Source organism: Microplitis demolitor, chromosome 4, assembly GCF_026212275.2.
Source record: "Microplitis demolitor isolate Queensland-Clemson2020A chromosome 4, iyMicDemo2.1a, whole genome shotgun sequence".
Taxonomy (NCBI): domain Eukaryota; kingdom Metazoa; phylum Arthropoda; class Insecta; order Hymenoptera; family Braconidae; genus Microplitis; species Microplitis demolitor.
In genome coordinates, this window is record NC_068548.1 from 7,248,645 (window position 1) to 7,271,437 (window position 22,793).

Below are 22,793 nucleotides of genomic sequence, written 5' to 3' on the forward strand. Positions count from 1 at the left end.
TAATTATGATAATATTAAAAAATTTATTTATAACCAAATATTATTTATCAAATTTTTTATGGATTTCGAGGCAGATCTAAATTAATATCAGCAATAATGTATGAGGTCGCTGCAAAAAGTGCAGTGGCCATATCTAAATTATCTGGAGCTTCAACATCTATAGTGTCACCTTCACTGTGATGGAACCAGAAGTATCGCTCGTTTTTATTCCATAAAGAAGCTCCAGGCACACCATGATTGACCCAGGTCTCAATATCCGGGCCACTGTGCGGCGTTTTAACTTCTAGGGGCGTCATCCATGACATCATTCTACAACAAACCTAATAAGTAAAAGTAATCCTCCCACACGAAATCTAAGCTCTAAAAAAAAAATTACTTGGTAATTTGATTGAGAATACAAATGACTTCCGGCGAGCCAGTGGCTTCCCATCCAAGAGGCAAGAAGGTCCCGATGTCTGACTCCATGACCATCTGAAGGTTTTTCTCGTCACTTTCATATTTTTTTATGTAATAATTAGCTCCAATAATTCCCATTTCCTCCGCAGTCCACATTATAGATCGAATTGTTCTCTTGGCGCGCAAATTAAGACTTTTAAGCAAGACCACTGAAGCCCAGGATGAAAAAGCGCCGCCTCCATCGTCCATAGCGCCCTGGCCAACGTCCCAACTATCGATATGGCCGGAAACTATGACAGCTTTTTCAGGTTTACTGCTGCCGGTAATTTCGGAAATAACATTTCGCGATTTAACATCCGGCAGTCGCTGAGCCTGCATGTTTACGTTTATTCTCAAGTTCTTTCCTCTTTTAGCGAATCGGGCAAGTAAATTTGCATCTTCGACAGTTATACAAGCCGCTGGAATCTTCCTGACGCCGTCTTCGTAAGACATCATACCAGTGTGAGGTGAGTAGATTGAAAAAGGTGTCACGGAGCGTATCAACGTGGCCACTGCTCCCAACTTTGCTGCCTCAACGGCTCCCCGGCCTCGATATATCACCGACTTCCCATAGGAAATAAACTTTTGATTGTATACTACTATCTTCCCTGGCACCTGATACCGACCAAATAAAATGAATGATTGTCATGATAACAATAATAGTGATAAAGGAGATAAAATAAAAGTTAAGTAATTTAGTACGTGACCAAGTAAAATGAATAGAAATAATTTAGATAAATGGTAGTATAAAATATATATTTTTATAAAAGTTTACTTCTGAAGCACGAGTTTTTAGCTCTTGGAAACTTTCCACAACTATTGCGTCTGCTGTTATTCCTTGAGATGCTGTCCCAATACTGTATCCCAGTCCCAGCATTTTAAGATTTTTTTTACGAGGTGATATCAATGTTGCTGACTCATTCCCTCTATATATTATTAAATATTCATTAAAAGAAAGTTTTTTTTTTTATGATAAATGGCTTTGATCCCAAATATTATCAGGACTGTCTGTAAAAATATGGATTTTAAGATTAGATAAATCACCTTATCCATCGTGGAACTGGAGCAGAATCTCCATGAACATTTTCAAGCCCAAGTTCTCGAGATCTTTCCATTATTTTATCAATGGCATTCTCCAAATTATCTGTCCCCGTAAACCTCGACCCGAAGTCATCAACAAAATTAGATAATTCCATCCAAGTTTTCCCTTTGAAGCTGCCATTTATAGCCTTGTTAACTATTTTGTTAACTATCGGCTGATAGTTATCGATTTCGCGCCTCACCTCTGGAGCCAGTACTCCAGCACAATTATTTTCATCGAATCTTTCTACTATATAACAGTTAACTCCATAATTGATTGACACTGATATCACTATTAGAATATTAATAATTTCCATTTTTAATATGATGAATTTATAAACCGGAAATGGTGTTGCCTACACAACGTTATCTCGCATACTGTTGCATCAGCGATTTTAAAAACATAAATATTAATAGACATAAATATGTATGCGTCATAAAATCCGTCACATGTAAACTTACACGCGACATTATAATCAACTTGTACTTATATAAAAAGTATATAATTACAAAAATTTGGTTTTTACAAATCTCAAATTCGTAGATCGTGTGCGATCCATACCCAAAAAAAAAAAAAAAAAAAAAAAAAAAAAAATAAAAATTTTTTTTCATTTAAGGGGAGAAGCTGGTCTGAAATATAAAAAAAAAAGCATATTTTGGTGACTTTTTTTTCGGAGTACCTTCTTTATTAAAATTCTCAAAATCTGTGACATTATTAAACATAATTTCAAGAATATTCTGCTAAATATTCATAAAAAAATATTTAGAAATAAGCCAGTGGTAGTGGGGAGAACCAAGTCACCTCGAGAAAAAAAAGTCTTCATGCCGTAGACAGGATAACTCATGACTGCTTCATCTGAAATCAAAAAAACCATAGAGATTTCTTTAGTACATAAATATCTTAAATTTGAACGAAGGATTTGTTTTTTTTTCAATAACTACTTATTTTTTAATTAAACAAAAGAAGCAATTCTTAGCAAGAATCAGAGTTTTTTGATTGCACCTTAACCAAATATTCAAAAATGAATATTTTGTTTATTCCTTCGTTTAAATTCAAGATAAAATTATGCACTAAAGAAATCGTGTTTTGCTTTTTTCTATTTCTGACCGTCAGCGGACTGTTCATAAAATGACGGACCGTCACAACTGTGGCGACATCTTACAAACGCCCTTCTAACTTTTATACAAATTCAAATTTTGAAACCGCCATTTTCTTAAAAATACCACAAGATAAGGATACGAATGGAAAAATACATTTTTCAATTATTTGCAAAAAAGATTGCGTCTAATCGTCTAGCTGTTTGTGACTGACAAAATTCATAACCAAATCCAAATTTGTGACCGAAAATTTAATGACGGTCACAAATCATCTAGTTAGATGTGACTGACCAAATTTGTGACGAAAAAATTTTGACGGTCCAAAATGACGGACTCTGACCGAAAAATTTGTGACGGTTATTTCGCATTAGAACGGGCTCGTCATTTAGGTCCGTTGGTCACAAGACCGTCTTGTGATAAATGACGATCATTCCGCATCACTAGTCCTAAATTATCCTGCCTACAGCATGGAGACTTTTTTTTTGAGGTGACTCGGCTCTCCCTACTACCACTGGTTTATTTTTTAATATTTTTTTATTAAAATTTAGCAGAATAAGGTACAATCCCCTATACCCGCTCAGTACCATTAGTCACTCACTTTGATTGTTGACGGCTTTTTTTTATAATTTTTATAAAAAAAAATTACAACTAAAAATATTATTATTGATAAATAATTATTTGTGAATCTAAATATATTAAAATATCAAGTATCAAATTATTTTATAATAGATTATAAATTTAAATTGAATGACTGTTTTCAAAATCGCGCTCAGCCGAATTTTTAAAATTCAAGAAATTTTATATTATGAAAGAATAAAGTAATAGAATTTCAAAATTATTTTCCAAATAAATAAATTGATCATATTTTAATTGATATTGTCTTTGAGCGACTATATATAGGGCCATGTGTTGATCGAGTAATGGTACATCGCAACTTTTAGTGAGCGACTATGGGTACACTCAAGGACCTTATTTAAAAAATTAATAATAATTAATTATTATCATTATTCTTCAAACTAAAATTTTATTCTAATACTTAAAACTAGAAAAAATAACTATCAATAAAAAAATATGGTTTTTCATTTTATTTATTAATTTATATTGAGTAATTCAATCTCACACCAATGAAAAGTGAGCGGGTAAAGGGGCTTTTACCTTATTATTAGAATGATGCTTAATAATCTCACATATTTTAAGAATTTTAATAAAGAAGATTCTCTGAAAATAATAATCACAAAAATATGTTTTTTTTTTACCTGTGCGAATTTAGCTTCTCATCGAAGGAATTGCGAAATCAAAATGACCTGAATTGATAGGTCTACGTTAGGCCCGTATAGGTCCACCAAAATTATCGTTAGGTCCCCTATAGTTTTTTTATAAATAATTTTTTTTTGTCTCTCAGACCAGCTTCCCCTCTTAACTACTAGAAATAATGTAGATTTATTTTGAAATATTAACGCGATTGGTAATAAATTTCAGATGGTAATCTAGAAATCGTGGCTTTTTATTTTGCGTTGATAGTGTAGAGATTTTTTTTCAATGACTGGATTATTGGGAATTTTTATTTTATATAAATGTGTAGATATTTTTTTTTTCTTGCAAAGCCTAAAAAAATTGTGGCAGATATTGTTAAAAATCATATTTTGTTATAAATAATATGTGGTTTTATTTTTTTGTGGATAAAAAAAAAATTTAACGGTAAATCCTATAGAGCTTTACTTATATCACGAGTAGGATTCGATGTTTTATAATAGCATTGTTGGTACTAAACTTTTTAAAATGCAGCTCTACGGATCCTCCAGCATCCGGCTTACAGAAATCCGAACAAGATTTGCTAAGACAAAAAAAAAAAAAATGTGAAAAATAAAAAAAAAAATAAATGCAATAAATGTAACAAATAAAAGTTATAATTCCACAGAGAAGATTGCAAGTAAAGTATAAAAACGAAATATATAAAAATTAATCTGGTCAGTACACTTAAAACTTTTATTAAGTTTATTTGAATGAGAATACTTCATTTTTTTATTATAAAATAATAGAACCATTTTTTTCACTTTCGGTTAAAATAAAAAAAAAAATTTTTTTCCCAAGAACGAATTAACTTCTCTTTTGTTTATTTTTATTTGAAAATATTTATAATTATGAAATTAAATATATTTGCCTCAAAGAAGAAAATGATAACATAATAATTTGGTTTGTTAGCATAAATTATTTAAATATAAATCCCGTTATCAAAAATTATGTATTATGCATCAATTATTGATAATGAAATTATCAAAAAATGTCAATTGATTATCATTTTGAATCGATTGATAAGTAATGAACTAATTATCAATATCTTTGCACCACTTAACAATTATTTTAAATTTCATCTAAAAATGTTCAACTCCAAGAAATTTTAGATTGGTATAAAAAAAAAATCTGTTCATCAGTTGACCCTGCGGGCCAGTCCCAAAATTTCCTTGAGCTCAAAAATACCTTTGAATGCCTTTATTCTCGAAAAAAACCGATTTTTATCATTTTTTCTCCAACGATATCTCTCAAATGAATAGACCGATTGAGACGGTTAAGGTGGCAATCGACGCGTTTTATTGAGTTCTAGAGCTGATCAGAGTTGAAGATTGATTTATCTAGTCGACTTTGTAAAATTTAAAAAAAAACTAAAAAAAATTTTTTTTTTAATTCTTTCGTTAACGGTGTCTCTTGAACGAATGAACTGATTTTGATGGTCGAAGTGGCATTCGACGCGGCTTATTAAGTTTTAAAGCTGACTAGGTTTTGAAATCAATCCACCAGTCATATTAAAAGTTATCCAAAAAAAAACATTTTTGAAAAAATTTTATTTTTTAAATATGTCTGCACGCAACCTACCGATCAAGCTCAAATTTTTACGGCTTATAGTATTTAATAATCCATGTCAGAGCTTCTAGATATTAATATGCTGCGTCGAACGACAACTTGAAGATCATAATCGGTTTATTCGTTCAAAAGTCACGATATTTACATACATACATACATACACACACTCGGATATCATCTTGAAATTAGTCAGAATAGCTTCCTAGAACCTCAAAACGTCCAGATCTATTAGAAATTCAACTTTTGGAGTGGACCGAAACAAATAACTTTCCGAATTGTTGAAAATTTTCAATTTTCTTAGTGGGAAGTTAAAAGTTAAAAATATATTTATTAGAGTGATTTTTTCTTTCGATTATTTTTTTTTTTCGGTCCCTATCCGAAATTTTGTTGTATATGTCGGAAAAAAAAATCCCTGAAAGTTACAATCCTTAATATTAAGATTTCTTATTTAAAATACAAGTAAACTTAGGTTTTTTTTTAAATATCTAATACTCAGCTGCATTTTATGATATCGAAGCGCCGTTCATCGCAAATTATAAGGAACTTAGTGTTCTTTAAAATTGCCCACAGTGACTTAGCTATAATTCAAGCTATTTCACTTGTGTCCGAAAGATAAATATCTCAAAATTCGAAAAATCGCTGTTTCATCCAAGATTTCAGTACTTCTTTATAAAATTATAGCCGAAGAAAAATATAATATACACTGGTATATATATCATCAAAAATATGTCCAGTAATACGAAACTATCTCCTACTATCCTTATTTCCATCTTTTCCTATTTTAAACCAAATGTCTTTGTTTGACCATCGGAAGTTTTTTCAATTACTACCTCTCTCAGTACGAAGATCATTGTTTCATACTTTTCATAATTACATAAAAATGTGTAATATGTATTTTCATATTTTATTCTTATAGATATGTTTCTACGGCCATAATTTCATAAAAAAGTACTGGGATCTCGGATAAAACAGCAATGTCTCAAATGTTAAGATATTTAATTAGATTTATCTCGGAAACTACTAGCTCTATGGTAATGGCTTAAATGACCTTTTTTTTGTAGAAAATAAAATTTTCTATAAAGAAAGTCCTGTACAGTTTTGTTGTAAAGTGAGTGGTTTGCGAGTAAAATAAAAAAAAACCATGAAATTTGAGAATAAATTGGCTTTAAGATTTTTTTTACCAGTGAGGCCGGTTACAACACGTAAATTAGCTATAAGCATTTTTAAAGAGGAAAGATTTCTCTGTTATTTCCGCCTTATAGCGACTTAATATCTTGCAATGCCGCAGAGCTTTAGATAATTAAAAAAAAAAAATCAAAATTTACATGTTAATTAAATGGGAAAGTTTCAAATTCATTTAGCGAGTAATTAAAATTAAAATTAAGAGCTCATCTTCGGTGAGAATTTTTTTCTACATATTTAGAACATTATTTCGACGATGGACCAGAAAAAAAAATAGTTGGTTCAAACGAAGCACCCTAATATATATATCGATTGCGTTTTTTTTATCAAGGACACACACTTAAAAGTTTTAATGGGATAAAATAAACGCCAGTTAAAATTTGAGCCCTTAATATTAATATTAAGTAAGGTAAGAGACCTAGTACCCGATCAGGGAACTAGTACCCGATCACCCATGTATTTTTATACAGATTTACCAAATTTTACTAAATGTAGATACACAAATACATAAAGTGATCGAGTACTAGTTCCTTGATTAAGTAGTAAGTATTTTACCTGTACTCCCTGATTGCGATTTTCTATTTCCGATTTAAATAACATGGGAAAAAAAATTTTAAGTTTGGAGTTTTATATCTCCGTAATAACGTATTGTACAAATAAGCCCTGGATATACTTTGTAGAAAATTTAATGCTCTACAAAAAAGGTCTCTTATGATTTTTTGATAAATATATCTGTTCAAAAGTTATTTAAGCTTGAAGTCAAATTTATAGTAAATTTCGAGATGTTTTTACTTTTTCGGCAAAACTATCAGACTTATCACAAAATGTCATAGAACCTTTTTTTTAAATAATATTATTTCCAGTAAATTATTTCTGATAAAGTTTTTGGAAATTCCGCGTTGTTTTTATATTCATTTTAATGTAAAGCTCTTTTAAAAAAATAGTGTTGTGATCGATTTTAAGATCTTGACATTAAAATAAAAATAACAAGAAAACAATGCTGAATTTCAAAAAACTTTATCAGAGATAATTTACAGGAAATAATATTTTTTACAAAAACGATCCTATGATATTTTGTGATAAGTCTGATAGTTTCGCCGAAAAAGTAATTAAATCTCGAAGTTTACTATAAATTTGACTTCAAGCTTAAATAACTTTTGAACAGATATATTTATCAAAAAATCATAAGTGACCTTTTTTGTAGAGCGTTAAATTTTTTACAAAAATGTATCCTGGGCTTATTTGTATAATACGCTATCACGGAGATATAAAATTTCAAAGTTAAAATTTTCTTTTTCCCGTGTTATTTAAATGGGAAATAGAAAATCGCAATCAGGGAGTACTTAATATTAATATTAAGGACTCAAATTTTAACTAGCATTTTCTTTTATCCTACTGAAATTTTTGAGTGTGTCCTCGATAAAAAAAACAGTAGATTTTTTTGAATCGGTCTAATATATATATAAATAGTCCAGACAGAAAACTGAAACTGAAATTATTATAAAAGAACTTATATATTAATATATATTTGAAGTATTACACAAAGCTTAAATTCATTGCACGACATGAATTAATGCCGGCAGATAACGTTAGTTAAGTATATGTACGTAAACCGAGCCATATAATCCAATCATTAAAAGCGATTCGGAAGTGATAACAGTATTATATAGTCTTGGTGACTCTTGACAATCTACTAGATTATTATTTTCTCACTCAGTAATAATCATCGCTCATAATGATACTGGATCGTATTGAATCACCAAAGGTAATTTTATTAGTAATAATAATAATAATAATAATAGTAATAGTAATAATAATAATAATAATAATAATACTAATAATAATAATAATAATAATAATAATAATAATAATAATAATAATAATAATAATAATAATAATAATGATAATAATAATAATAATAATAATAATAATAATAATAATAATAATAATAATAATAATAATAATAATAATAATAATAATAATAAAGTAATAAATAAAAAGATAAATAAACAGAGGAAGTTAATTAGTGATAAACAAAATAAATATATTTGATTGTTGGTGATTAAATTAATCAATAAACAAAGTTGTTTTATTTTATCATGGGTAAAATCAACGCAGTAGATCCATTAACGTGATTTGAGAGTCCACCTGGATATCCCTTGGGCTTTTGTACTAGTCGAAAACCATTAAATTGTCCGTAACTGCGATGCTTGCTAAATACACTTGTGTTTAAACTCAATATGTGTGGGTTTATATATATATATATATATATATATATATATATATATATATATATATATATTTAAAGAGAGAGAGAAATTTATAAATGTATTGGTGGGTGATGGTGTTAAATTCACGACGACACATCGACATATTGCCGTATCCTCATTCTCACTGAGCAGTCGTGGCTGGTGGTCCGACCGCGGCAATTCTGTCAGCCGTGATTTCGATTTCAATGTGAAAAACCACCGGAACACAGAGGAGACTACGGGCTAGCTTCGGACGTTGAACGAAAAATAGCTAACAGATAAGACAAACCTTTGGGATATCGCTTCAAAGACTATTCGTCCGTTATTTTTTTTTTCTTTTTCTTTTTCTTTTTCTTTTTATATTTTTTTATTGTTAACAGAGATAAACTTTTATGTTATACAGTATTGACGCGATTACTACTTGTGTAAAGTATAAAGACAAATCTACAGATAAGACTTTTATTTTTTCAAATTTTATTTATTACGCTATTTGTTTATTAATTAATTAATTACTGTATGGTAATGTTTGTTGTAGGCTAAGAAGAAGCTCTCATTGGGAGTCGGTGGTGCATTTGTCGAGCTGCCGGCAGAACGCACCGGCTGGGCTAATAAAACAGAGTTTGTTTTGTCTTGCATTGGGTATGCAATTGGAATTGGAAATGTTTGGAGGTTTCCTTTCTTTGTTTACCGAAACGGCAGAGGTTAGTTTACAGTTAATAAAATGTTTCATTTTTAAACTTCTTTTTAGTTTTATTTTCAACTTTGTTGTAAATTTTATACAAATAAATATTAGTTGGCTCATTTTACTCCGTCGATCAAATATCAGAACGTATGTTACACTACTAGAAACTAAACAAAATAGCTTATCAAATAGGATCCTCAATCAGTGTTTATACGTAAACAAAATAAATAAATAAATATATGTACACACACGTACACATATATAGTCAAGCAGTCAGAGACACACAAGTACGTGTACAGAGCAAGTGGATAAGTGGATATAGGTAGCTGTGTAAAAGCAATATCCTATCGTAGAAAGAAGAACAGTAAACCTCGTAGTTGACACGCCCAGCATTTGGCCTTTTCACCTCCAACTAATTCTCCCATTCCTCTTCTGAGAGGGACTCAACGTGTCATACGATGGTCATTTGATCCTACTCTTCTCTTCTCTTCTCTTATTTTCCCTCGTGTGTGTCTATATATTAGAGTCGTTATCCCGCTTTCAGTCTTTGATCCTTCTATTTGATACTGCAATACCGCTGTTGACGACACCAGCACTTACTTTCAATTAAAAATAAACTTGTAATAATCCTTGTCACTAAAACCCAACTGCCTTTTAACTAAAAATCTAATAAGTTATTTATTTACTTTTAAAGAAAACAAATAATTTACAAAGGGAACAATTAATCCTTTGAATTTAGCTTTTCAGACTTGTTAATCAATATCTGATTACAGGTGCGTTTCTGATAGCCTTCATACTAATGCTGATAACAATGGGCCTGCCAATCTTCTTCATGGAGCTCTGCATCGGTCAGTACACGGGGATGGGTCCTATGGAAGCGTATCGTCGTATGTCACCGGCATTTGGGGGTCTTGGGATATGCACCCTCGTTGTGATCGCATTAGTAACTGTCTATTACATGGTGATAATAGCTTGGACACTGTTCTACACTTTCGCCTCATTTTCAACGAAGCTCGCCTGGGCATACTGTGACAACGACTTCAATACTCCTGGTAACTTTGTTTTTGTTCCCTTAACATTTATAGCAGTCCTTTAAGCAACCGAATAGTCTGACAGTCCCTGGCGTATGTCTACCATAATTTACAACACACACATCTACCTAGAAAAGGTTCTAGATTATTCTAGTTTATAGTTTCCCTACTTGACGGTACTTCGACAGAGTATACGCCTGAGGACTCGACTTCTATATGCAATACAACTATGTACCAAATGACTATGATGAGTCATGTCGTACTGGGAGTTTTGTTAGAATTATGACAAAGAGACAGGTGTTGGTAACACTTAAAAATTGTCAAGTGCCTACAGTCATCAACTAAAATGTTAAGCTTTGAAGCTTCTCTTATATGTACCAACCTATCCAACTATATCTTCATATATATCTATATATGTGGATGTGTATATATAGTGGAAGTAAAGGAACACTTGCCTGAGGCTAGATATACTCGCATCGTTACATCCTCTGCTCTCTCTACCTGTACATCCACGGCACCGTAAGATTAAACTACGATAATATTTATCCAGGCACTCTCTCGCTCACTTGGGAGGTGGGTGATCTCTACCAGCTCTATACTACTACTACTACTAGCAGCAGCAGTAACAGCAGGATCACCGTCTGCGTCTTATCGTCGTTATTAAAACCACCGGCTCCAGAGAGAGCCGACACTTTTCGCGTTTACGAGTATTAAAATTTAAAACGTTTATCGCACATATTATTTTTTACTATAAAATTTATATATAATTAATGCAATAATAATAATTATTATTATTATTATATCTTTTAATTTAACTGATTGGGATGATGGAAGCCCATTAGTATTAATAGTAATAATAACAATAGTAATACTGATGAAATGAAGCTAATGAAAATGTCAATGGAGGTGCATTAAACCGATGAATAGCTGAATGTGTATTTGTGGATCTGAATGGCTTATGGGAGCTAACGAGGAGCAAAACGCCGGTGGAAACCTGTAGAATAACCACAAAGCCGAGTCATTAAGTCATGTGTAGGTCTCGAGGTACATGCGTAAAGTACACCTAGTATTATGATACTACATCAAACGGCTGACCGGACGTAATTTATCCGCATTGTTGGTTAAACTCGAGCCTTGAAACCTACTTACCGTGTCTAAAGGGCCTCTCAAAAAGCCCAACTAACCCGAGCTGAATCCTCCCATCCACTTTCCTGGTCCTGATACTGACTGCTACTGCTCCAACTACTGCTTCGGCGTCCCATCAAAACACCCGGTTTACACCCCCAGGCGTTTTCTGAGTAAATGTAGTCTGCAAGGTAATCGTTAGACCATAGCCAATATCATCGTCCGTGTAACACGAGTATCTTAGTGACAAATTGTCTAGAAATATCTACAATGTCTGTGCTTTCCTCTAAAGATACTTACATTTTATCATTATTATTATTATTATTATTATGTTTTAAAACATTTAGTCAATTTCATCTCTTTTTCATAAAACCTCAAATATACAGTGTTATCTAAAAAAAAAATTTTCCGTCAAATCTAAATCTAGATTTTGTTGACGGCCTATTTTACCCCATTTTTGAATTTCTATCCCTTGTATAATGGATATTTATTGTTTGGCGAAACCTAAAGTTGAACTGGCGCCCAACGGGGCATGATTTATTTTACAGAGTGCTACAGCGGATTGGAAGATAAGCAATGTCAAGATGCTAATTCTAGCATGATTTTTTTTAATAAAACATGCCAACTAATCAGCAAAGTCTGCCATGATTTTGGATATGAACAAGGTAACAAAACTTACTGTTTTAATGCGACACACGAGAATCCACTTCGTAAATTATACAAGAGCGTTCTATCATCGGAGGAATATTTCAGGTAAAACTGCATATACTCTTTGTCTTAATGTATAGATAAGAAATAAAAGTACTAGTTGGTAGTTGGTAGTTATTAGATAAAGTCTATGTCTGTAAAATAAGATCTGACGGGTGATTATTTAATATTCTTGTTCTTGTTAGCTTTTAGCTTGCTCTTTTACGGGATGAAAGTGTAATTATAAAGTGAATAATTAACATTGTCTCGGGATTATTTTGGACGTATCTAATGATAGAATCCGTTGGTTGTAGCGATTACGTACTCGGAATACGAGGCGCTACTTGGGATAATTGGGGCGGCATAAGATGGGAGCTCTTGGGTTGTCTCACCCTTGCCTGGATTATCTGTTACCTCTGTTTAATAAGAGGCGTTCAATCCGTCGGGAAGATCGTATACTTTACTGCACTGTTTCCCTACTTTGTATTGATCGCACTTCTCATTCGAGGTACGTTATGTATATTTATGTATACTCTGACAACACTAATACAACACAACTGCTAAATTAATACCTCAATTCATTCCGACAACTTTACTAATTTTCTCAGTTCCTGTTCTCTTCCTTAAAATAGATCAGAGTTTAATTTTTTATCTGGAGTAAAATGGCTCAAACAAAAGGTTTTTTTTAAGGGTTAACTTTGGATGGTGCTGGATATGGTATCACGTGGTTCATCACTCCGGTTTGGTCATCGCTGTTGGATGCAAAGGTTTGGGGTGATGCTGCATCACAAATCTTCTATTCCCTGGGCATTGGTTGCGGATCTCTGATCACGATATCGAGCTTCAGTACGTTTTCGAATAATTGCCACAGGTTTGTACGCAAAATTCAGTCACCAGTGACGCTATCAATCCGGCTAACTTCCAATCGCTTTCAGTCAATCACTATTTATTTACAAGTAAACTGTTTCTATATATATATATATATATATATATATCCCATAGTATATATGCTAGTGTACTCACCAAATATATTCACAGATCACACACATTCAAACAAACTGATATCTATTAGTCATTTCAATCTAGTCAACTCTGCTCCTGATTCCTTCAGTAAATATTGATTCCTTTTTATTTTAAGTTATTAAGTAGATTTTAATTTTTAAAACGGTACAAGCGGCTGCAGACGTCTATCTTTTTGATTCCTATCCATTTTATCAGCAATTAGGAGTTATCGATCTCGGAATTATTATTATTATTATTATTATTATTTATGTCTATTGGGTACGGAAGTGGAACAGACGATAAATATTTTTTAAACTTTATTTTAATAACAATAACATTTGTTATGTATTTATGTGTCGGTTGTTTTAGTTTTATTAAAATGGTGAAAAAGTACTTAGTCATGTTCTGACAGATTTGTAAAACTTTAATCAATTCATGAATTATTACGTTTTATAAATAAATTTATTTACCGGGATTTAAAATAACTTTAATTATAAAAATATGACTGATTTATTTTCAATAGGGGTAAAATACGTCAGCTTAATGCATTTTTTTTCATCATAAATATTTAAAAATTCATCTTACTAAAGAATCGATTCTAGGTGATTTAAAATATTAAATGGGTCGATAAACTTTTAATTATTGAAAGTCTTATAGATTTATCTAAAATGTATAATTAACAGTAATTGATCTAATTTTTTTTAATATCAAGTAAAATGTGTCCCATAAACATTCATTACTAAAAATATTAGTATTGTTTAGATGTGTAGCTCCGCACATTTTTCTAAGTACCAAGTGCTCGCACATTGAGATCTATAATAAAATTGTTTCTACGTATTCAGCTACACGGCGGATTAAATTTTCTGTGTGTATTTTTATCTTTAACATTGATACATATCCGAGCTTTGCAAATCAAATGTACAAAATTGATTAAAATAGCATAAAATCTTAAAAATTTTCAAAAATAAATTTTTCTTATGTATAATTAAATTTTTATATACAATCGAGTCGCGTTATAAGTCCAACTTGTATCTTTTTCTTTTAACTAGACTCGCGTTAATATAAGGGAGACACTTAGAGGACTTATAACGCGATTCGACTGTAATACCGTAAGATGGACGCTGGAGATCTATGCGTCTAACTTAGAGTTACAATAATTTGTCTAAAATTGGATTTTTGCTATGTAAAAACAGGTGGAGCCATGATTCTAAACAAAAACCAAAATATTTAATGAAAAATATTTTAAGATTTTTGTGATAATAAGAAAAAAAAATCGGTCTATCGGTTGACCCTGTGGACCAGCCCCAAAAATTCCCGCAGTTTTCGAGCTCCTTGAGCTCGAAAATGATGTTGTATGCTATTGTTTTAGGAAAAACGTTTTTTAGCATTTCTTTCTCCCACGATATCTTACGAACGAATTAACCGATTGAGATAATTGAGGCGGCAATCGATGCGTTTTATTGAATTCTTGTGCTGATTAGATTTTGGAATTGATCGATCGAGCCATTTCTGAATAATTTGAAAAAAAAAAACTGAAAAAAAATTTTTTTTTTTTGTTCTTCTTCTATATCTAAGAGTCTATTTGATCGATCGATTTGAAATTTTCAGAAAAGTTGACGGCCAATAAACTCTTTTGATTGCCACCTCAAACATGTTAATCGGTCAGTTCATTAAAAAGATATTAAAAGTTTACATCCATACACACACACACACACACACACACACACACACACACACACACACACACACGCGCGCGGACACACACACGGACGTCCTTCTGAAAATAGTCAGAATAGCTTCCTAGGACCTCAAAACGTCGATATTTGATAAAAATTCGATTTTCGAAAATCGGGGTGAAACCAATAACTTCCCGAATTTTCGAAAATTAATAATTTTCTTAGCGGGAAGTCAAAAATAAAAATGGAAATAAAATAAAATTAGCAATGAAATTGAAATTCGATCGCAACTAAATTGCTAAAGTTCTTAACAATATTAAATATTATAATATTGATTTAAAAAAAAGCTTATGAATTTTGAGTCAGAATAGTAAAGTTCTTTAAATGGTTATTGAACTTTGTGTAGCTTCATTGATGCTCAAATGTAACATACTTTGTATGAAGAAACTTTAGTCCCCAGGCTAGAGTTTAGTAAACAGGTACGTGACATAGAGTCTGACAGGAAGAACTAACTTTGATCATTCAGTTCCTGCATCTCCATCTCTAGCTTGAGCTCGTGAGATCGTTGGCGACGTTCCTGATAAAATGCCGCATGAGACGATATATCTCCAGAGATTTGTCCGCCCACACAGCAATCCCGGTCTTTGCATGTCGAACCTTTCGACCACGATACACATCCACTATCATTACTATTTATTATTATTATTATTATTATTATTATTATTATTATTATTATTATTATTATTATTATTATCATTATTATATATAAGCGACCAAGTCCCGTATTGAAATTTATCCACTGCGAGTCAGCTACTCAACAGCTCGTCGAGGCTGAATATTCCAAGTGCTACTCAGTAAAAAAAAAATATATTATATATTATTTTATTAACTTCTGACAAAAATTTATTTTCCCATTTACAGTATTTTTATTTGAATTTTATATTTGTCATGTTTATGTATCAGTATCATCTACTCATGATACTGACGATTAAATTGAGCACAAATTGTCTATCATTCATATTTCCGGAGGATATATATATATATATATATATATATATATATATATATATATATATATATATATATATATATATATATATATATACAAGAGATATCTAAAAGGGGGTGAAGAGAAGGAGAGAGTTGATGTTGATTGAAAGGCTGAAATTTTCCCACGAATACGCTTTTGTTATTTGTTAGTAGATAGCAAACGAATGGTTTTCGAGTATTGGAACAGAATGATATACATTTTCCAATGTATTTACCACTTAAACTATTTTTTTATTTTATTTATTCATTTTTTTATTTTACTGATCCACTCATAATATTTTATATTCAAAATATTCGTAAATTTTAAGTACTCACAATGTTAGAAGTTTACTTGGTTTATTACTGCCAATATTTTGACTCTGGAGCTGCCTAAGGGTTCACCTGAGAAACAAAAAATTTTTATTATCATAATTTTTTTAATATTTAACCGTACGATAAAAATAATTTTTCAACTACTGGCTTTATAATCAATAAATAATGTCTTTTTTTTACAGGGATGCGATATTTATAACATTTACAAATTTATTTACCTCAGTATTTGCGGGTATTGTGATATTTTCAATAATGGGGTACTTAGCAAAACAAATGGAGTTGCCGCTGGAAGATGTCGTGCAGAGTGGACCAGCTTTAGCATTCATAGCTTACCCAGAAGCAGTGGTACGAATGCCACTTTCAAATCTCTGGGCTATTTTATTTTTCTCCATGCTATTTATTCTCGGTCTTGGCAGCCAGGTAATTAACTCAACCTAGTTAACAATAATAATAACTATAATAATCAGATGAAATATTATTAATTTAACACTGAGGAGTAAAAAAATATTATTTATCAATTTTTACATACCCAAAATAAATATCCCTGAATATTTTTAAACTCACACAATACTTTATTTTATTTTAGTTCTTTTAGACTCGAGTATTTTATTATTTTGCCGTCTGCTCTTTTTTAAACCTATTCAATTCCGTCTGGTCGTCATTCTGTTAAAGTAGTGGTACACTAGTAAGGGTGTAGGTAATAGCCGCGGGGTGTGCACACTCAGGTTATATTGAAACAACGCGCGTGCATACATTAAGCTTGCTGGAAAGTCCACCACTACCTAGTCAACAATTATTCCTACACCTACATCTACACCTGCACTTGCACCAAAACCAGAACACCGTCTACAGCAGATCTACACTAACAGCAACACGGATCACGAACCACCACTAATATTCTCGTAACTCTCATGGTTTTACTTGCTACATCTATGCAGCTTATATTTATATATATGAAAATTTTTTTTTTTCCGATTGTTTACTCGTCCCAGTTATCCAGCCAGTGATAAATACCGCGAAACGTGTGTTTCAATTTAAGGGATTGTCACAAAAGTCATTTTAAACTGTTAAACTACTATTTCTTTTATCTATTTTTTTTTTTAATCTGGTTTTGACCTGAAAAATTTATTGGTTGCCAAAAATATTTAATTATTTATTGATTTCATAGTTACACTAGTGTGATCGCCTGAAAAAACGATAATTTTTTGGAATTTTTTTAAAAGAAAACTACTGCATGGAATGTTTTAATGTTTTAAGGATATATTTTTGTATATTTGTGTATATATGATCAATACAAGATCAAATTTTTGAACCAAAAAAATCAAAATTCAGCGAGTTATTCACAATCTCCCAACGCTAAAAAAAAAAGTCCTCCCACTGTTGCAGTGATAGCGACTTTCACAGTGCGTGAAATAAAAAAAAAAAAAAAACAAAAAGTTTATTAAACTAGAAGGTATTTTCCGTACCATGACTCTCTGGCTAAGAAAAAAATTGAAATTTAACAAAATGACCGAGTTTTTGAAAACAATTTCAAATTTTACAAAAGAATTTGATGACTTAAGGACTACCAGAATTACATTTTTGATTCGATCGAAAAACTGGAGGTTCATGGTACGCAAAAACATAGATAAAAGTAACTGCAATTCAAATCAAATTGATCGGATAGTTTGTCTTCGGGTTAAAGATGCAGCAATTTTGAAAAGTGTATTTTCGAGAACCGATAAACGGCTGCTCTTTAGATGGCTGTAACTCAAAAAAATTATTCGAGATATGCACTAAAAATTGTAGTATGTTATTTTTGAAGGTATAGACTATCGAAATATGCAAGAAAAAAATGAATTGATTTTTCAAAATTTCACACTAGTGGTGTCCCTTAAAATGTATGTTTTATCGTGTCGATACGACCCTTTGATCGCGAGTTAAAGTAAATTAAATGACTAGATGGGATTTTATTAATAAAAATAATAATAAATATAATATAATATAATAATTAACAGCGTGAGGTTTAATTAAACGATGATCAAAGCTAGATGGAGGTTGTAGAGTATAGAATAGTTGGATGGGGTGTAAATGAAAGCTTCGGAACTGGTGAGTTCCAATCACGTCATGTAATGGCTGTTTGCTAACATCAATCACAGTTTGCAGGGGTTCAGGCGATAAACACGGCTATTCTGGACCTACGACCGAATCTGCGAAAACACGAGAGCCTGGTGATACTTGGAATTTGCGTGTGTGGATGGATTCTAGCATTACCGATGATTTTCGACGCCGGAGTGTATCTTAATACGCTGATGGATTGGAACACCGCGTCCTGGGCAATATTGTTAATTGGATTGCTCGAAGTTGCTGTACCCGCGTGGTGTTACGGATGCAACAAATTCCTAACCAATATTGCCGAAATGGACATGCCGTTTGGGAGGTTTACACGCGGATACTGGTGGATCAGCTGGACCCTTCTCGCTCCCATTACCTGCCTTGTAAGTACTATACCTACTATACTAAAATCCTTGTACTCACACATTTTCAATCAACTCGACACCTGCTATTATCCACATGTTTAACTATGTATACATTGTCTGTTTACGATATTCAAATATCCATTTGAATATTGTAAACATCCAATTTAATGTTATTAAAGACCCCGCCTTTGATCCCATCGACACGACAAAAGTAGTAATAGTCCTCGTGATTATCGATAATTATACTCCATTAATCTGACACTAATCGTTTTTATTTTTAATTTTACTTGCAATATAAAATCAATACCACCCGAGCCATCTTGCCTCTTTTTCCTAATTAATATAAAAATCAATTTTTTAATGAGACATTTACAGAGGACAAATTTCGACCCTTTGAGTTATTAAAATATTTTTAAAAAAAGTCTGACGTAATCCACAATAAACCTTGATTTAACGAAAGTAATGACGACGTTTCATAGCTGTATAAGACTGTATACCTCAATACAAACTACATGCCAGTACTTAAACTCTTTCCACCATCACCATCACCAGTAATAGTACTAGTAGTCGTAGTACGAGCGGCACTGCCCCAGAGCACCATCACCTTCATCAAACAAACTTTAACCTGACTTTATTTCTCCAACGTGTAACGTAAAAGCCACTAGCCACGTTTTTTTTCCTCTTTCATTATACCACATAAATACACGCGGATCATATTTTACTTTTTAACTTTTTTTAATTTACTTTATTTCTTTTTCTTTATTATTATTTATCAGGGCGTATTCGCTTATCAGATGTATATATTTACCCCAGTATATTACGGTAAATATGTTTTTCCCTATTGGCCAAATGTTTTAGGCATTTTGATTGGCTTGTCAACACTTGCACCATTACCACTTTACTTTGTCTATTGTGTCTACAAAGGACCTGTAAGTATATTAATACTATTATTATTATTATAATAACATACTTTTATAATGACATTCAACGGCACAGAAACTTACTCTACATAATTTTTTTATTATTTTTATTTGGCATAAAAACTCGAGTTATTTATATATATATATATATATATATATATATAACATTGATTGACTAAAAAAAAAAAAAATTCAATTGACCGATATTTTATATTGAGGGTAATAATTATACGTAAAGAAAAAAGTTAGCGGGTCAAGATGGACTGAATTATTGAAATAGAATTTAATTTTTTAATTTTACTGGATGAAAAAATTTATAACTATATATGATTGATGTATTTTAGGGTGGTCGTTAAAAATTAAATTTTCTCAGACGCTCCATAAAAAGCTTCTTTTTAGGGAAAAAATACCTGGGGAATTTGGTTTATTCTTTTTAAGTAAAAGGAACACGTGCTGAAGGACGATCTAAGTTCATTTTTCGATACAATCGCGGTTTTTTTAAATATCTAATGAAATATGCAGATTAAAGGAAAAATTCATAGGGACAATTTTGTAGGAAATTAAATTCTTCACAAAAAAGGTAATGTTCATTTTTTTTATAATCTGTGTATTTATGAAGATATTTCAAGAAATTTTTTTAGATCTTATCAATTGACAATCTAAAGGATTACAAATGTTAATACTAAAGTTTTTTCTCAAATATAGACAACTTCGTAATTCGTAACATATCAATCATTAATACTTGTTATAGTTTCTATATACTTAGAAAAATTTTATTTTCAAAATTTGTAATCCTTAAAACGCTCAATTCATACGATCTAAAAAAAGTTTTTTCAAAATATTTTCATAAATACACATTTTATAAAAAAATGAACAAATCCTTTTTTGTCAAGAATTTAATTTCCTACCAAATTGTCTCTATAAGTTTTTTTATTAATCTGCATATTTAATGAGATATTTAAAAAAAACCGCGATTGTATCGAAAAATGAACTTTGATCGTCCTGAGGCACGTGTTCTTTTTACTCAAAAAGAAAAAAGAAAATTCCCCAAGTATTTTTTTACTAAAAAGAAGCTTTTTATGGGGCATCTGAGAAAATTTAATTTTTAACGACCACCCTATTGTATTTATTTTTCAGCGAAACTGGAATCTGTTCAGATTAACGGAGAGTTGGGGACCATCAAAAAAAATGTCGTGGTAGATTTATTTTAAATATAAATGGACTTACAATGAGTAAAATACTTTTATATATATATAATATATATAAAGTTCACGGATAGACAATAAAATAGACGAAGCTAGAAAGATCATAATTTTTTAGTTATTGCGTTTTTTCGTACACGGACTTAATACTTAAACGAGAAACTTGAAAAGCAATACGTCTTGTGTTTGTATGTACGTTATCCGGCATACCGGCATTCCCCTTTGAACTTGTGTTTCTTCTAAACCTTTTTTCTTATACTGTGAGCCCTCAACAATACTAAAAACCCTCGGCAACGTTTTAACCCCTAAATTGCTGGCATTTATTTAGAGTTCAAGGGTAATAAATTGCCTGAGTGTGGTTAAGATTCCTTATCTTACAGAGCTTGTTGATTATTTTTTATACTACGATATAAGGATCTCTAATTTATGTTAAGTAGTTTTTTTTACAGTATTCCACTTATTTATAAACGTACTCTCGATATAAAAAATATCGGCAAAATATTTAATTAAAAAAATAAAAAAGCTAAAGATGCCTCAATTTATTTTCGGCCATAAAAAACAGAATTTTTAACGATTTTCTTTTCAATCTTTTCAAAAAACAATCCAAAAATTAAAGATTAAATTTTTAGGAAAAAATATTTTATGTAAAAAATTTTTTTGTCCTGAAACCATTTTACCCTGTGGTGTCCGTGTTATCAATGCATATAATTAATAATAATTTATTTATTGTATTTTCTCATTAAGTATATTGATAATTATTAAATTTACAAGTAATTAAATATTAAAATAAACGTTAATTAAAAAGAAACAATAATGGATGAATAAATACGTGTTTATATAAATAATAAAATAAATTGTAATTTGCGATTATTATCCATGTATTAATGTCAAGTTGATTACATTAAACTGAATAAAATATTTTTGCATGAATAAATACACTACTGTACACAAAATAACTCTATTGATTTAAATATAATGCAATGTGTATTTATAGGATTACGTTATTGTTAATACACTCGATAATTCATTAATTTAATACAATAAAATAATTATTGGAGATAAATTATTATTACAATGCGATGATATATGTATAAAAGTTTTTCGACGCCTGACAGAAAATAGATTCAACTACTAGGTTATACTAAATTTTATTACTCCTCTTAAGTTTTCGTATTTAAGTGATTTTAGTTTTATCGCTCGTTAAAAAGTCATAACTTTTATTTATTACTCGTGATGTCAAATAGTAATTAAGAAGACTTATAATGATTCAAAATTTTTAAAACTTTGATTGGTAATCTAACAACATTTATAAGGTCAAAAAATATGTGTCGCAGTCTAAAAGAAAAGAGGTGAATTATAATCAACGTTGTATTTAATTATAAATAAAATAATTATAAATATATCAGTGGGCAAAAATGGAATTTTTAATAACAATGGTAATTAAAGTTATTAAATTAATCAGAATATATTATTTGTGTCTACCTAGTCTTTTGGTTCTTCCTGTGTCTCATCTTGAGTTTCCAAAGGTAGAAAACTCATTTTATACAATTTATTACAGTCACGCTAGTTCAATTAGTTGCCACCGCATAACGAACTACTTTCTGAATTTTTTTTTATCACAATTATAATAACGATTTATTTTAAAAATTTTTAAAAACAAATTTTATAAATTTTTATTTTTTTTTTTTTTATACTTATTTTTGTTTGTATTTTTGTCAATAAATTCTCTAGGTTCAAGTATTAA

At 30.7% G+C, this 22,793-nt stretch overlaps 2 protein-coding genes across 2 annotated transcripts; one reads left to right on the forward strand and one right to left on the reverse strand.

Annotated features, from left to right (window-relative positions):
* Positions 1-9: 9 nt before the first annotated feature.
* On the reverse strand, positions 10-1,893 carry LOC103570419 (carboxypeptidase Q). The gene is made up of 4 exons (XM_008548140.2): positions 1,480-1,893; positions 1,211-1,361; positions 377-1,050; positions 10-309 (listed from the first exon to the last, which is right to left on the reverse strand). The coding sequence occupies exons 1-4, from the start codon at positions 1,830-1,832 to the stop codon at positions 57-59; spliced, it is 1,431 nt and encodes a 476-aa protein (XP_008546362.1). The 5' UTR covers positions 1,833-1,893; the 3' UTR covers positions 10-56.
* Positions 1,894-8,336: 6,443 nt separating this feature from the next.
* Positions 8,337-21,733, forward strand: LOC103570418 (sodium- and chloride-dependent glycine transporter 2). The gene is made up of 10 exons (XM_008548139.1): positions 8,337-8,419; positions 9,439-9,604; positions 10,359-10,637; positions 12,290-12,494; positions 12,743-12,936; positions 13,119-13,299; positions 16,651-16,888; positions 18,607-18,945; positions 19,704-19,856; positions 20,985-21,733. Exons 1-10 carry the CDS (start codon positions 8,390-8,392, stop codon positions 21,045-21,047), a joined length of 1,848 nt encoding a protein of 615 aa, XP_008546361.1. The 5' UTR covers positions 8,337-8,389; the 3' UTR covers positions 21,048-21,733.
* Positions 21,734-22,793: the final 1,060 nt, after the last annotated feature.

Coding starts and splice junctions, on each gene's coding strand:
- LOC103570418 (XM_008548139.1), top strand. CDS start 8,390: ATGATACTGGATCGTATTGAATCACCAAAG. Junction 12,937..13,118: donor GATCGCACTTCTCATTCGAG/GTACGTTATGTA, acceptor GTTTTTTTTAAG/GGTTAACTTTGGATGGTGCT. Junction 19,857..20,984: donor ATTGTGTCTACAAAGGACCT/GTAAGTATATTA, acceptor TTTATTTTTCAG/CGAAACTGGAATCTGTTCAG.
- LOC103570419 (XM_008548140.2), bottom strand. CDS start 1,832: ATGGAAATTATTAATATTCTAATAGTGATATCAGTGTCAATCAATTAT. Junction 1,051..1,210: donor TAAAAACTCGTGCTTCAGAA/GTAAACTTTTAT, acceptor GGTCGGTATCAG/GTGCCAGGGAAGATAGTAGT. Junction 310..376: donor ATTCTCAATCAAATTACCAA/GTAATTTTTTTT, acceptor GGTTTGTTGTAG/AATGATGTCATGGATGACGC.